General features: G+C 37.3%; 1 protein-coding gene and 1 long non-coding RNA gene across 2 annotated transcripts in view; both read right to left on the reverse strand.

The window, feature by feature from the left end:
• The window catches only part of LOC134287603 (uncharacterized), a 197,170-nt gene that overhangs the window by 5,850 nt on the left and 178,125 nt on the right, over positions 1-13,195 (reverse strand). The window lies entirely within an intron of this gene.
• Positions 10,941-12,700, reverse strand: LOC109409214 (probable cytochrome P450 6d4). The gene is made up of 2 exons (XM_019682639.3): positions 11,184-12,700; positions 10,941-11,118 (listed from the first exon to the last, which is right to left on the reverse strand). The coding sequence occupies exons 1-2, from the start codon at positions 12,499-12,501 to the stop codon at positions 10,958-10,960; spliced, it is 1,479 nt and encodes a 492-aa protein (XP_019538184.2). The 5' UTR covers positions 12,502-12,700; the 3' UTR covers positions 10,941-10,957.

Consider the following 13,195-nt stretch of genomic DNA (forward strand, 5'->3'; position numbering starts at 1 on the left):
CTACCTTTAGGCGTTATTCGTGGTTTAGAGGATTTTAATCCTAGAATAACTTAAAAAGTACATAATTTGTAAGAATTTGGACAACATATTCGAAATCAGCGACCCCGAATTTAGTAAGTAAGGGTGTGTTCAACACAAACGAACATTGATCACTGACATGATCAATGTTACCCCAAATCAGCAAAATCAAAAATTAGATTAAAAAGCCTATTTAAACATGTTTTAAAGTTTTACAATACTTTTTCGAGTAGCTTAACACATACTCAAAGGGCCAGTACTTGTTTTGAAAATATAAAACATGTAACGTTTGCTTTAACAAGCGAATTATTCAAGAAAGATAGAAAATTCTGATCAATGTTACCCCGGATTACGGTACTTGAAGTTCTAGTTAAATTTAAAAACACTTCACTAATACTTCACTCTTGCAATAGAAAAAATAAAAATGAATAACGGACAGATAGGCCTATTTCGTCTGTGACTTACAGACTTCTTAAGTGTCAAGTGCTCGATAAATATTTCAGATAAGCTAAGTCCTTTCCATTGCCCGTGGCGTAGTGGCTACACGTTTGCTTTATAAGCAGATGGTCATGGGATCGATCCCAGCCCCGGCACTTTCGTCAGTTGCTCTTTCCCCCTGAGAGCAGCTGACACTGACCCTCTTCTGAGCCAATGGCTCAAATGGACCCGGATACTTGGACAACGGCGAACGGCAACTCATAATGGACCCCCAATCGGACTGGAAACAGGAACAACCAACAGCCACACATCAGCTTCCTCGTGCTCATTATTCTACCATGATAGGGTAGAAAGTGAAAGCAGCGCAACGGCAACCAGTTGGATATAGAAGAATTAGAACAGAATACATTTAGGCACTGTACAAATTGTAAGTACAGCCTCCAACTGGAATCGCTCACGCAGTGCCCTAGTGGACAAAAGAGCTGTAAATTAGGTTAAGTGTTGAAGAATAAAAAAAAGTACTTTCCATTGATTTAATTCAAAATGCGTGGTTCATCCGTGTGAAAAAGTTATCTTATTTATTACTTGCTTGTGAGATTGTGAATTATGAGATTCACCAGGATTTTTGGGAGAACTTCCAAGGGATTGCAGTTATCAATCCCTTTGGAATCGTAGGATCAAAGCCCGATACGATTGTGGTTCAGTCTACGGTAGGAGGATTTTTTCTGGGATTGGAAGACGCTAAAGGGTTTTATGGTGGGATTCTTATGTGGATTCGGATATGATTTGATGGAATTGGGATTGATTATAGAGGGAAGTTTCGTTGAGAATCCGGTTATTATGGTAGGAGGTATTCCGGTGGGGGAAAAAGTGCTGATAAAAAAAATTGAGATATTCTGAAAGGGATTCTTGTAGTAACCCCTGAAGGATTTTTTTCAAATAATTCCGGAACCTTATCGAAATCGTTTCGGAAAATGTCACAGAACCTCATATGAGTTTGAATTGTGATTACGGAATAACTCAAGATATTTTTGGGTTTAATTCAGGATTATTTCAGCAGTTTCCTCTGAGATTCCCTGAAACTCGGGATTCCTTCATAGATTCCTTCCCGGATTTCTTTATCCTCCGGGATTCTTCCAGGGTCCCTCGAATCATTCAGGTAGTCTTTCCGTGATTCCTCCATAAATTCTTTGCAAGGTTCTTCAAGGAATTCATTCCGAGATTTTTCCAGGAATTTCCTCTGAGATGTGTTTAGAAGTTCAAGGAAGATTCCTTTAGAATTTTTTTCTGGGATTCCTAGAATGCATTTCCAAATAGAAATATTGGCACCACTATGGGAAAACTCAGAAGATACTCTTGGAGGAATACCTTACAAAACAAATGCTGAATTAATTATTTAAGAAGTTGTTAGAGGAATTTTTCAAGAAAGGTTGATCTGTAATAATTTACTAAAATGTGAAAAACAAAAACTCATAGAAGATTTATTTACGGATCATCTGGAGTGACTTCATAAAAGAATTACATAGGAAAACACCTAAAAGAATTCTGTAATAAACACCTGGAGGATTTACATTGGGAACATCTGAGAGAATTCCAGAATCATCTTCCGAAGGAATTTAGGAGGATTCTGCACAAACTGCTGACGGAGCTCCTGAAGAAATCAAAGAAGGAACTTCTTGAAGAATGCTAGGGTTTCTTCAGGATTTTTTTCTGTAAAACCAATCCCTCCCAGAATTCATGTAATTTTTTTTCCCAGAAGTTGCTTTTGGGATTGCTCCAAGAATTCTTTGTAAGATTCATCCTGAAAATCCTTCCTGGATTCCTCTTGGTGTTTCTTCTGTGGTTATTCTAGGAGTTCCTTCCGGGATTCCTCCTGGAGATCTTTCTGGGTTTCTGCAGGAGAAACTCCTTTCTGAGAAAAACTAGGCATACCTTCTGGAATTCCTCTAGAAGGTACTTTCTGTAAGAATTCATGATTAAATACTCCGGGGACATATTCCGGAATGCCTTCAGGACGTCTCAATAGCATTCCTTCATCGGATCTTCTTACAAAACCTTCAAGGGTACCTCGGGATTTTGTTCTAAGATTACACCAGGTGTTCTTTCTGGAATTTCAACAGGAATTTCAACCGGAATTTCTTCAGGAAATAATTAAGAGAGTCTTTCCGATATTCCTTCAAGAATTTTTTCCAAGATCTCAACAACATTGATTGTATTGGCTCGGCAGTCAGTCAGTCAGTCAGTTTGCCAAGAATTTTCAGTTTAAATTTCATCCAATTACGTTCAAGATTCCTTCAGGAACTTCTTCCGGAGTTCCTTCTGGATTCCTCCAAAAACTCTATAAGAGATTCCTCCGGGAGGTCCATTTAAAATTTCTTTAGGAATTCATTCAGCGATTCATCCGGGTAACCTTTCTGTATCTTGCGGGGTTCCTTCAAGAACTTCTTCAACGGTTCCTCCAGGAACATTAACTCAATTCAGAAATTACTCCTTTTTTTACTTTCTGCAGATTCTAGTGGAATTCCTCCAGAAGATTATTCTGGAATTATCCTAGAAGTTCTTAATCCTTGTGGGATTTATTACACAATTCAAGAGTTTTTTATAGAACTACTTAGTAGGAGTTCCTCCAGGGGTTCTTTCTGATTTCCCTACAAATGTCTCGCTAACAGTTCTATCTGGGAATTGTTTCTGGGAACCTCAAAAGAAAAAAAATCTGAAAATGTTATAAGGGCTTTTAGCCCTAGGCTGGTTCGCTTCGGAATCTGAAAATGTTCCAAAAAGTGGAATTATAGAAAAAATGTCTGAAGGAAGGTATTTAGGAACTTCTCGTGGAATCTCAGAAGCAACTCCAGGTGAAATCTCGGAAAAAATTCCTTGAAGTTATTTGGAACTCCTGGATGAATCTCGTAGGGAATTACTAAACAAATCCTGGAAAGAATCTCTGAAGCAATCCCACATGAACACCTGGAGGAATCACAGAAGAAACTCAAATCAAATTCATCACAAGTATCATTAGCCTTGTCAAAACACGCCGGTACCCAGAAAAAATCTCGACCAATATTGATCTGCTTCTTATCAGATTTCTTCTTTTTAATTTTCTATATTAGTTTTCTATAAGAAACCTTCACCGGAATTGCCACTCAATACCCACCGAATTTTCCTCAATAACATATCAAAGTTGGTCCACAGTATGTCTTTTAGAGTTCCACAAGATTTTCAACAGGATTTGCATGGGAATCCAAGCTAATTCCTCCTATCGTAGATTGAACGTGAACCGCAATCGTATCAGGCTTTGATCTTATCGTAGATCTAACTGCAACCCTTTTGAAGTCATCACCCCAAAACCCAGCGAAATGCCTTTCAAAATGTCAGTCAGCGTTACCTTCGGAACGCTTCACAGTTTCACTAGAATCTCATTATTATTATTTTCTCCAGAATCCCACTAGCAAGTCATAAATAAGCGCACACTTTCACGCGGGTGAATCACACATTTCGAATTCAATCACGCTATCCATGACATTTTTTTTTTCTAAGTTCCAAGTCCACGAAACGTCAAGGAATTTGAAAATATTCTCATAGTAACCATGACATGCAGTGCCCTATGGATTTCTGCACGAATTTCTGCTGGGCTGCTTACTCTCAAAGAAGACTTTAACGTTCGAGCGGTGCCGCTCCGCTCAAACGTCAAATTGTCTGTAAGAGTAAGCACTTCAGCATAAACTCTGGCAGAAGTCCATAAATGTAATGATTTTATGTTTACTGGGAAAAATATTCAGTGCGAATAGAATAGAATAACAAATAGATATCATACTTTAGGAATATGCTTAAGATCTTGTCAAGGGGTAGTCTTGGCTGAATGAATATAAATTCACATACATTTTGGATGACCTGGTATATTTCTAATGCATTGAAAAAGTAACTGAAGGTAATATTTTGGTTTAGAGGATTTACTTGGATATATTTCATAACAAAAAGACACAATTAAAGTCTTGGTTGATTTGGTAGATTGAATGGTTCGAATTAACGTACTTTTTGGAGGATCTAGAATACTTGTAATACGTTGACGCAGTAGCAAAAGTTAGTATGTATTTTGACTGAGAGGGTCTACTTGGATATGTTTTGATACGATATAACATTTTTGAAACGTTTGTTGATCTGGTAGATCAAGTAATCTTATTTCGGGACAATTTGGAGTGTCGTCGATATCTGAAATACTTTTGAATCGGTGAAAAGTTGTTTTATTGACTCAATTAGTCTTATCAAACATGTTCTGCTAGGAGAAACGTCGTAAATTCATGTATTTATTTGAATCTCCCAGTATTACAACTCCAGGACAGTTTGGATGACCTAGAACATCCCGAAAAAAATATTTAACAGAATATATCAGTGTTTCCCTAAGTATTATAAAGTATACCATTGGAAAAACATAAATTCGTTCCCGAAATATGTGTAGAAAAAAGTCGTCCCGAAAGGGTTAAATTATTCGTGAAAGCGTACTGGACGTTCTTGATGAGTCATAGTGACGTTTTCACGACACACTAAATTTATTTTACTCGAAAAGCTACAAAAATACCATAATTTTTACAAAACAGTCAATAAAACAAAATTAAAAGCCATAACATGTAGTTGTATGGCCTGAAATTTTCCGTTACAATGTACTGGACCTGTTTTTAATAAAATGTTGATGTTTACAATACACTAATATTTTGTTTATAAAAAAATGTACGAAAATACCACAAAAAAGCGAATAGGTCAAAATTTAAAGTAATGATATGTAGTTATTCAACTATGAATTTATCGTAGTAGTTTAGTGGATTTATTTGAACAACCCAAGTGATGTTTTTACTACACTTATATTTTATTCCACTCGGAATACTAGGAAAATACCACATTTTTCACACAAAGTAATCAACAAATAAAAATATAGACAATGCATTCTGGTTTTTTGCCTTGAATTTTTTCGTGAAATGATAAACATTGAACAATAATACCGCCTTCATGACACTATTAATTTATTTTACCATCAAGTTTTTAAAATACCATAATTTTCTTACAAAATAGTCAATAAAACAAAATTTAAAGCAATGACATGTAGTTGTTAGACTTTAAATTTTCCGTTAGAATGTACTAGACATGTATTTGATAAAATTTTGATGTTTACATCACATCCACATTTTGTTTTACTAAAAAATCACGAATGTGCCATACAATGGAAGTTTTCATGTCTTTTGCAATTAGAATAGAGGTATTAAAGTTTTAACATGACAACTTTCAGTATGCAATCTACGAATTACTCCGTTACCACGCAACGCAACACAACGCAAAAATCACGAATGTGCCATATTTTTCACACAAAATAGCCAACTACACAAAATTCAAAACAAACACATGCAGATTTCATTACTGATTTTTTGTACCAGTTTCATGTTATCTACTACCTAAAAAAAATACAAGGCAAACCGAAAATCCACCAGGGATTTTTTTTTTAATTTGTATTTATTTGAGTCCATTTGCGTCTCCTGAACATGCAGTAGCAATCACCAAAAAAATAAACGGAAATCCCGTGAAAATGAAAAGAAGTTACGAACTTAACTGGTTTCCAAAGTTAAGGTTAGGTTATGTGTCTTTATTAGAGAGATTTTCAGCCTTATTTCATTCCTGTTTCTTGGGGTTCCTTTCCAAATTCCTCTCGGAGATTCTTTCGTATTTCTATCGACGTTTTTACCCTAGATTCAAACAGTTGATTCCGGAAAAAATCCTGGAGAATATTGCAGGATTTCTGAAATCCAAATATTGTATCCTGAAGGTTTTCATGGGAATCCTATAGATTTTCTTCCAGAGGTTTTCCAATGTTTGCTCTCAGAGTCTCTCGTTGGATTTTTCCTCCTGCGTTTTGCCCAAACAATTTTTCGTGGAATTTAGTCTCTTTTCTCCTGGAATATACCTCAGATGTTGTCGTAGAATTTCTCTTAGAGTTTCTCTTGGAATTTCTCTTCAAGGTTTTCCACGATTTCTTTCGGTATTCCTCTTGGTACTTCTCCATGAGATTTTCCCGGGATTTCTAAGGTATTTACAGAAATTATTGCTGGGATTTCAACTAAGGCTCCTCCCGGTTTTTAAAGGAGTTTTTCACGAGGAGTTTTTCTGAAGGAATTGCTTCTGGGATTTCTCCCGAAGTTTTAAGAAATTTCAATGATTTTTTTCTGGAGTTTCTCCACGAATTTTTAGAGAAATTTCATCCGGGATATTTTATTATGGTTCTCGCGAAAGTTTTTTGAAGTTTCACCTGAGATTACTCTCGGAGTTTGTACTCTAAAAGCTGAAATACAGAACTCCAAACTTAGGCATTTTGTATGAAAATCGGTCAATGCGTCCAGTACTGTACTTTTCTAGGAGTGTTTCTCGGAAAACCTCCTGCTTGAGATAACCTACAAAATTCATTGTTGTAAATTCCCGGAGACATGTCGGAATGAATCCACGTGATTTTTGCGAGAAATTCTGCAATGAGGAACGCAAGAGAAACTTCGGAAGAAATCCTAAGAACTGGGAAATCTAGGAAAAAAGCTCTGGTAGGAAGTATTTAGAAAATTCATGAAATAACTCTGAAAATCTCTAAGAGAAATCCCGGGAGAAACTCCGGATGAAAACCAGCGAAGAAATTTCAGTTCTTCCTTTCAGTGCACCTTTTGGGAAATTGCTGAAAAACAAATGTATATAGAAGAGTTTCAGAAGCAATACCGTAAAAAGGGGTAACTTTGATAGTTTTTCAGCAAATTTCCCTAATATTATTTCTCTGTTATAATTGCAATGTAAGGATTGGCCAGTTTTAATTGTTTTGTGTCATCAATATTTTTTTTCATATGAGCGAGAATCACATTTTCATTTTGGGGAAACTTTGATAGTGCTCTGAAAAACATATTATATCACAAACAATATAACAGATTGCAACGCAAAGAGTATCAGCATGATGGGAAAAGCCGTATGAAATATGATAGGTTAATTTATTTTTGATACAATAAATTAACCTATCATATTTCATACATGTAGAATTTTTTAAAATTATAAATAACTAAGTGAGTCACTACTCAACCTGAGTGAAAATCTAAAAGCACTGAGATCTGTGTATTATATATTTTTTACGGTACATCAACATGTGACTATATGCTGCGCATAGTAAGATCTCTTATTTGAGTAGTTTGAAATTTTTTATAAACAAATTTAGAAAACAACGAGTGTAATTGAAAGATCACTATTGTTTATCAAACAAGTCTAGTATTTTTTTACAAATAATTTCATGGCAAAAAAAAGCTATAATGCATTGTCTCCAATTTTTATTTGATGACTACTTTGTGTGCAAAATGTGGTATTTTCCTAGTATTTTGAGTGATATAATATAGGAGTGTAATAAAAACATCACTTGGGTTGTTCAAATAAATCCACTAAACTACTACGATAAATTTAAAGTTGAAAAACTACATATTATTACTTTAAATTTTGGCTTATTCGCTTTTTTGTGGTATTTTCGTATATTTTTTTATATAACAAAATATTAGTGTTTTTTGTAGCTTTTCGAGTAAAATAAATTAAGTGTGTCGTAAAAACGTCACTATAACTCATCAAGAACGTCCAGTACGCTTTCACGAATAATTTAAAGGGAAAAAACTACTTTGCATTGTAAGCCATTATTTTTGTTTACCACTTTGCGTGAAAAATGTGGTACTTTCGTTGATTTTTGAGTAAATCAAAATTTGAGTGTTATGAAACCATCACTATTATTCTTCAAGTATGTCCCCCAAACTGCTACGAACATTTCAAGGCTAAAAAACTACATGTTATCGTTTTAAATTTAGTTTGGTTGACTACTTTGTGTAAAAAGTATGGAATTTTCGTAGTTTTCCAGGTAAAACAAAATAAGAGTGTAATTAGAACATTTTCATTGTTCATCAAAAATAGCAAGTACAATCCTACGAACAATTGAAGACCAAAAAAACTATATGTCATCGCTTTGAATTTTGATTTATTGCTTATTTTATGTGAAAAATAGGGTATTTTAGCAGTTTTTTGAGTAAGGTAGAATATCAGTGTACTGAGAAATCACTAATTTTGCATAAACATGTTCACTCCAGCTGTACGCATGATTTAGAGTCGAAAAAACCATATGTCATCGCTTTAAATTTTGTTTTATTGATCAATGTGCGAAAAAAATGCGCTCTCAAAAAAACTAGGAAGTGCCTTTATATTTTATATTTTTTCAAATGGACGATGATCTTGAAACCTGTCCGGTTCCATCGCAAGAAAAAGTTTTGAAATCGGTTGAAAAACGGCCGAGAAATGCCTTGTCAAAGTTGGACTTCCGACTTTTTTTGGACCCTTGGTAGTTTAGGAGTTAAAAAATAGAGATATATCTTTTTCCTATCAAAAGTTTACATATGTTGTTGCTTAGGGCTGTGCATGCATACATTTTATGCATAATGCTCCAATAGATCACAGACTACGCTTGTGGATCAGATGGACTAAACTCCAGGGAGTTGTCCAATTCTCTTAAAAGGTGTCCGGCCATTTGGCAGAATGCCATCTGGCCGAATTGGTTATTTGGCCGTATGACGAATTATGATCGAAAGAATTCGGAGGAAGTTTTTGACATTCCAACTACCAATATGTTCCTCAGGAATATTTCCTTCTTTTAATCATAGGCTATTCTTTCTAGTTTTGAAACTCAGGGGTTAGTTGGCGTTGAAACTGCCAATTTGTTTTCAACGATTTTTCCTTCTTTGAATCATAGACTGTTCTTTCGAGATATGCTGATGCGGAGAACAGTGGCATGGTCACTTAAGTTCGTCATTTATTTTTCGGCCATTTGGGCATTTGGCCAAATGTTATTGGATAAATGATTTTCGGCCAAATGATCCGGAACTCTCTTAAACTTTTAATACTTAAACACGCCATAAACGCCCCTTAACTCTTAACTCTGCTATTTTCCCGTAAACCAACTTTAATCCTTATCTTTTGTACTCCAGCTGCTCTAAACGTAATAAAATTCCATTTAGGTAACGATACTTTAATGGAGGCACCTTAAAAGATGTTATCCATATAGATTCTACCTAATTGGAGGTTTGAGTGCACAGAAAAAAATATGTAATTAAAATTCAGCGAGAAATCATGCACATAAAAAGAATGTCAGAGTTAGTGCACTTTTACATGAGATATAATGTAAAATTACATTACCATAGTGTAAATTTCCGCCAACCATCGTGTAAACCATCATGGACTCCAACCGGTTACGTGACTATTAGCGAAAATTTACCCGATTGTAACGTAATTTTACATGACATCTCATGTAAATATGCACTAACTCTAGCATTCCCTTTATGTGCATGATTTGTCGCTGAATTTTACATGAATATTTTTTTCTGTGTGTATTCCATAATTCACTAAAATATGGGACATTGGATCTTCAAGCGCAATCAGTCCGAAACGTCCCCTTTCAATTATTCTGTAACGTCCATATAACGATTTGAACTCCTCCGAAAGCCCCATGAAGCCTCCTGTGAAACCTAAATTTCATCTGAAACCCATGGAGACGTCCTGAAACGTATTTAAAGTGAAAAAAAGCCTGAAATGCCTCTGTAACCCCGATGAACCGCCATTAGGCTTTTCTGGGAGTCTATAAATCCCCATGAAAACTCTCTGAAACCTCCTAAACCACATTTTAGCTGCCCTGAAGTTCACTTGAGAACCTGTGAAGCCCCAGAAGCCACTATTGACCCTCTAAATTTTTAAGTCTTTAAATCCTTTTGAAACTTTCCTGAAATGCCTTGAAACGCCTCTGAGTAAAACCCATGAGCTGCTCAACATTCATGCTCAAAGTGTTTAAGAATACACCATCATCCTAAAGGCACCAACTCTGTCATAATTCAACCAGCTCCACCAGGATCCTCAAGTGAACACTAACATTTAAAAAGGGCGTAACTGCCTTCTTAACCGTACACTACGTCAGCGAGCTACTCTCAACGTGATGCATTATAAAAAAAGACCTAAAAGCAGATATGCTCCTTTAAAAACGTTGGTTTCGAAGTAAGTTTTAGATCCGTCCAAGCTTCCATCGAGATTCGTTGGGCAATTAGACTTGTATCGAAGACTACTTTATCAACAAGACAAGCAACTCTGTTGTTTTCTCATACTACAGCATGCGACACCGATGGCACCGCCGCCTGTTGAGCTAAGGTGGTACCTTTGTATAAAAGTGTAAGAGTGTATTGATGCGAGTATGAAGATTTACACACACCATAAATGCTTCCACCTTAATCCGTGGTAGCGCTGCAAACAGTGACTCCCGATTTTGAGCAGTGCTGCAAGTCTTCTTGATAAAGTGGTCTTCGTTTGTATCGTACTTTAAATTGGATCCCGTTCTTCAGTATCGAACTCTCGCTAATAAACATCTATAAAACAGCAACAAGTGCAAATCACATAACAACAAAAAGGACTGGAAATAAAAATACTTTTATTTTCTTTTGGAAATTTTCAGTAACACTCCATGTTTTGGTAAAAGCGGCACCGACGCTGAACTGAACACCATTTTTGAATCTTGTGTTGCCTTAAAGTTGTACTTCGACAAGAGTAGAATCAATGCTACCTTCGCTATCATAACACCCATTCTATATGCTGCAAAGAAAGGAAAAACAATAACCTATAAATCTGCTCTAGTTTTAATAGTTTTTACAAATTACCTATACAATTTCTTGGACCGTCTCCAAACGGATAATAAGCTTTCTCATCATATTTTTTCGACGCTTCATCAAAGCGTTCCGGATTATAGCGCTCTGGTTCAGGGAAATATGTCTCGTCCATACTGAATCCATAGATCGGAAGAACAAGCTGCGTACCTTTCCGGATCAACAATTCCGAATTCGGAACTTTGTAGTCCAGCGTACACTCCCGGTTCAAAAACGGAAGTCCCGGATACTTTCGTAGCGTTTCTTTCACGCACAGATCTAAGTACTGCATTTGCATCACGGTGTCGTACGTGATTTCCCCAAATGATTTTACAAGCGCTTCATCGATCTCCGTTTGTAGTTTCTTCATCACGTCCGGATGGTGACTAAGCTCATGCATTGCAAAGGCTATTGTACCCGTCGAAGTTTCCGACCCAGCTGCGTAGAAAAGGAAGACGTTTGCAGCGCACTGTTCGAGGCTCATAGGCACTTCCTGGTTTTGTTCAGCCTCCCGACGTATGTTGATCAATTGTTGGATGAAATCCTTCCGAGTTACGCCAGTCTTCTCTCTGTGTTCGATTTGTTTGGTCACAATTCCCGAAACGAACGCAATTACGTCCGGCTCCAGAGACGATATCCCGGTGTACCTTAACAGCCCAGGGCAAACGAACATGGCAGCCGCTCTGAGAACGGCCGACAATCGCTCACCCTGTGCTTCCCGTAAGACTTTGCTGAACGCATCGTCACGATCTTCGATACAGTTTGCTTCGAAGCCGAAAAACACTGAGGCGATTATCTCCAACACGAACCGAGATACGATATCTCGAATGTCCACCACCTCTTGGCTTTCGGATACGGGTTCAAGATATTTTTGCAGCTTATCGCCTACCTCCAAAATGGTTGGCATCATTCCGCGTAGTTTTCCGCCGGTAAAGAGGGGCGTTAGTTTGTTTCTCAGATTGCGCCATCGCTTACCGGGTAGAGCGAAGAGATTCGCCGAGAAGGGATCGCCCTCTTCGTTGCAGTAGATGCCACGATCATGGAAGTGATTGAAGTCCGTTGTCATGATCTGCTGGGCCAGGTGTGCATCCCGTATCAAAATCGCCGGCCGGAAGAATAGGTAAATTCCAACTAGTTGTCCTTTGGTCTGCCAGTAGACTTGATTGATGGCGAATCCGAATGACTCGGTCTTGTTGACGACGGTTTTCAGATTTCCAAACGGGATGTGTGGTTTCACGTTAGGCAGCCCATGTCGGTCCCAATACGAGTAGACGTACTTTAGGCCAAGTGTTGCGGCAATCACAAGTAGCGCGACCGTGTAGATGAGCAACATTTTTACTAATGACGCTGTGCTTGGAATGCGACCAGTTGGAAATAAGCGACTACATGTAGGTAGTGGTCACCAGTTAATTGACACCGCCCGCAGTGTTATGTGTGTGTTTGCGCGATACAAATTTGGATGATTACCGAAAATTGGCGTTTGCGGTTTTGTACTGAATGAGCTCACTATTCTCTCAGCATTCTCTCTTCGTGATGTCTACAACAACAGCAAATATAAAAGCGTAGTTAAAATCAAAACAAAGTGACCGTGTATTTGCAAAAACGAGCTGGGGAGCGTCCATAAATTACGTCATGCAAAAATTGATCATTTTCAACCCCCCTCCCACCTATGTCCCGCTTTTTGTATGAGACCTCTGAAATTTTGGTATGTGTTGTCACACTTAACTGAACCCCCCATCCCCCCTAAAAGCGTGACGTAATTTATGGATGTTCCCTCTTATTAGAATTTTTATTGAAGTTCGTAAAACGGAAGAGGTTCAAGAAGGCCAACTGCCATGGAGTAAGATGCCGCTGGATGACGTCATTCAAAAATGACGTCCTTCATTTTCCGATTTCAGATCGCTTTATCCCTTCTGTCGCTCTTTTTTCCACACTCAATACATGGCGTGTAAATACTCTTACAGACCCACTCCCCACAAAACGTTGCTCGTCATATTTGAAACGCTTAAGATGGATAGCGTAGGCAT

Source organism: Aedes albopictus, chromosome 2 (genome assembly GCF_035046485.1).
Source record: "Aedes albopictus strain Foshan chromosome 2, AalbF5, whole genome shotgun sequence".
NCBI lineage: Eukaryota > Metazoa > Arthropoda > Insecta > Diptera > Culicidae > Aedes > Aedes albopictus.

Coding starts and splice junctions, on each gene's coding strand:
- LOC109409214 (XM_019682639.3), bottom strand. CDS start 12,501: ATGTTGCTCATCTACACGGTCGCGCTACTTGTGATTGCCGCAACACTT. Junction 11,119..11,183: donor CGGTCCAAGAAATTGTATAG/GTAATTTGTAAA, acceptor CTTTCTTTGCAG/CATATAGAATGGGTGTTATG.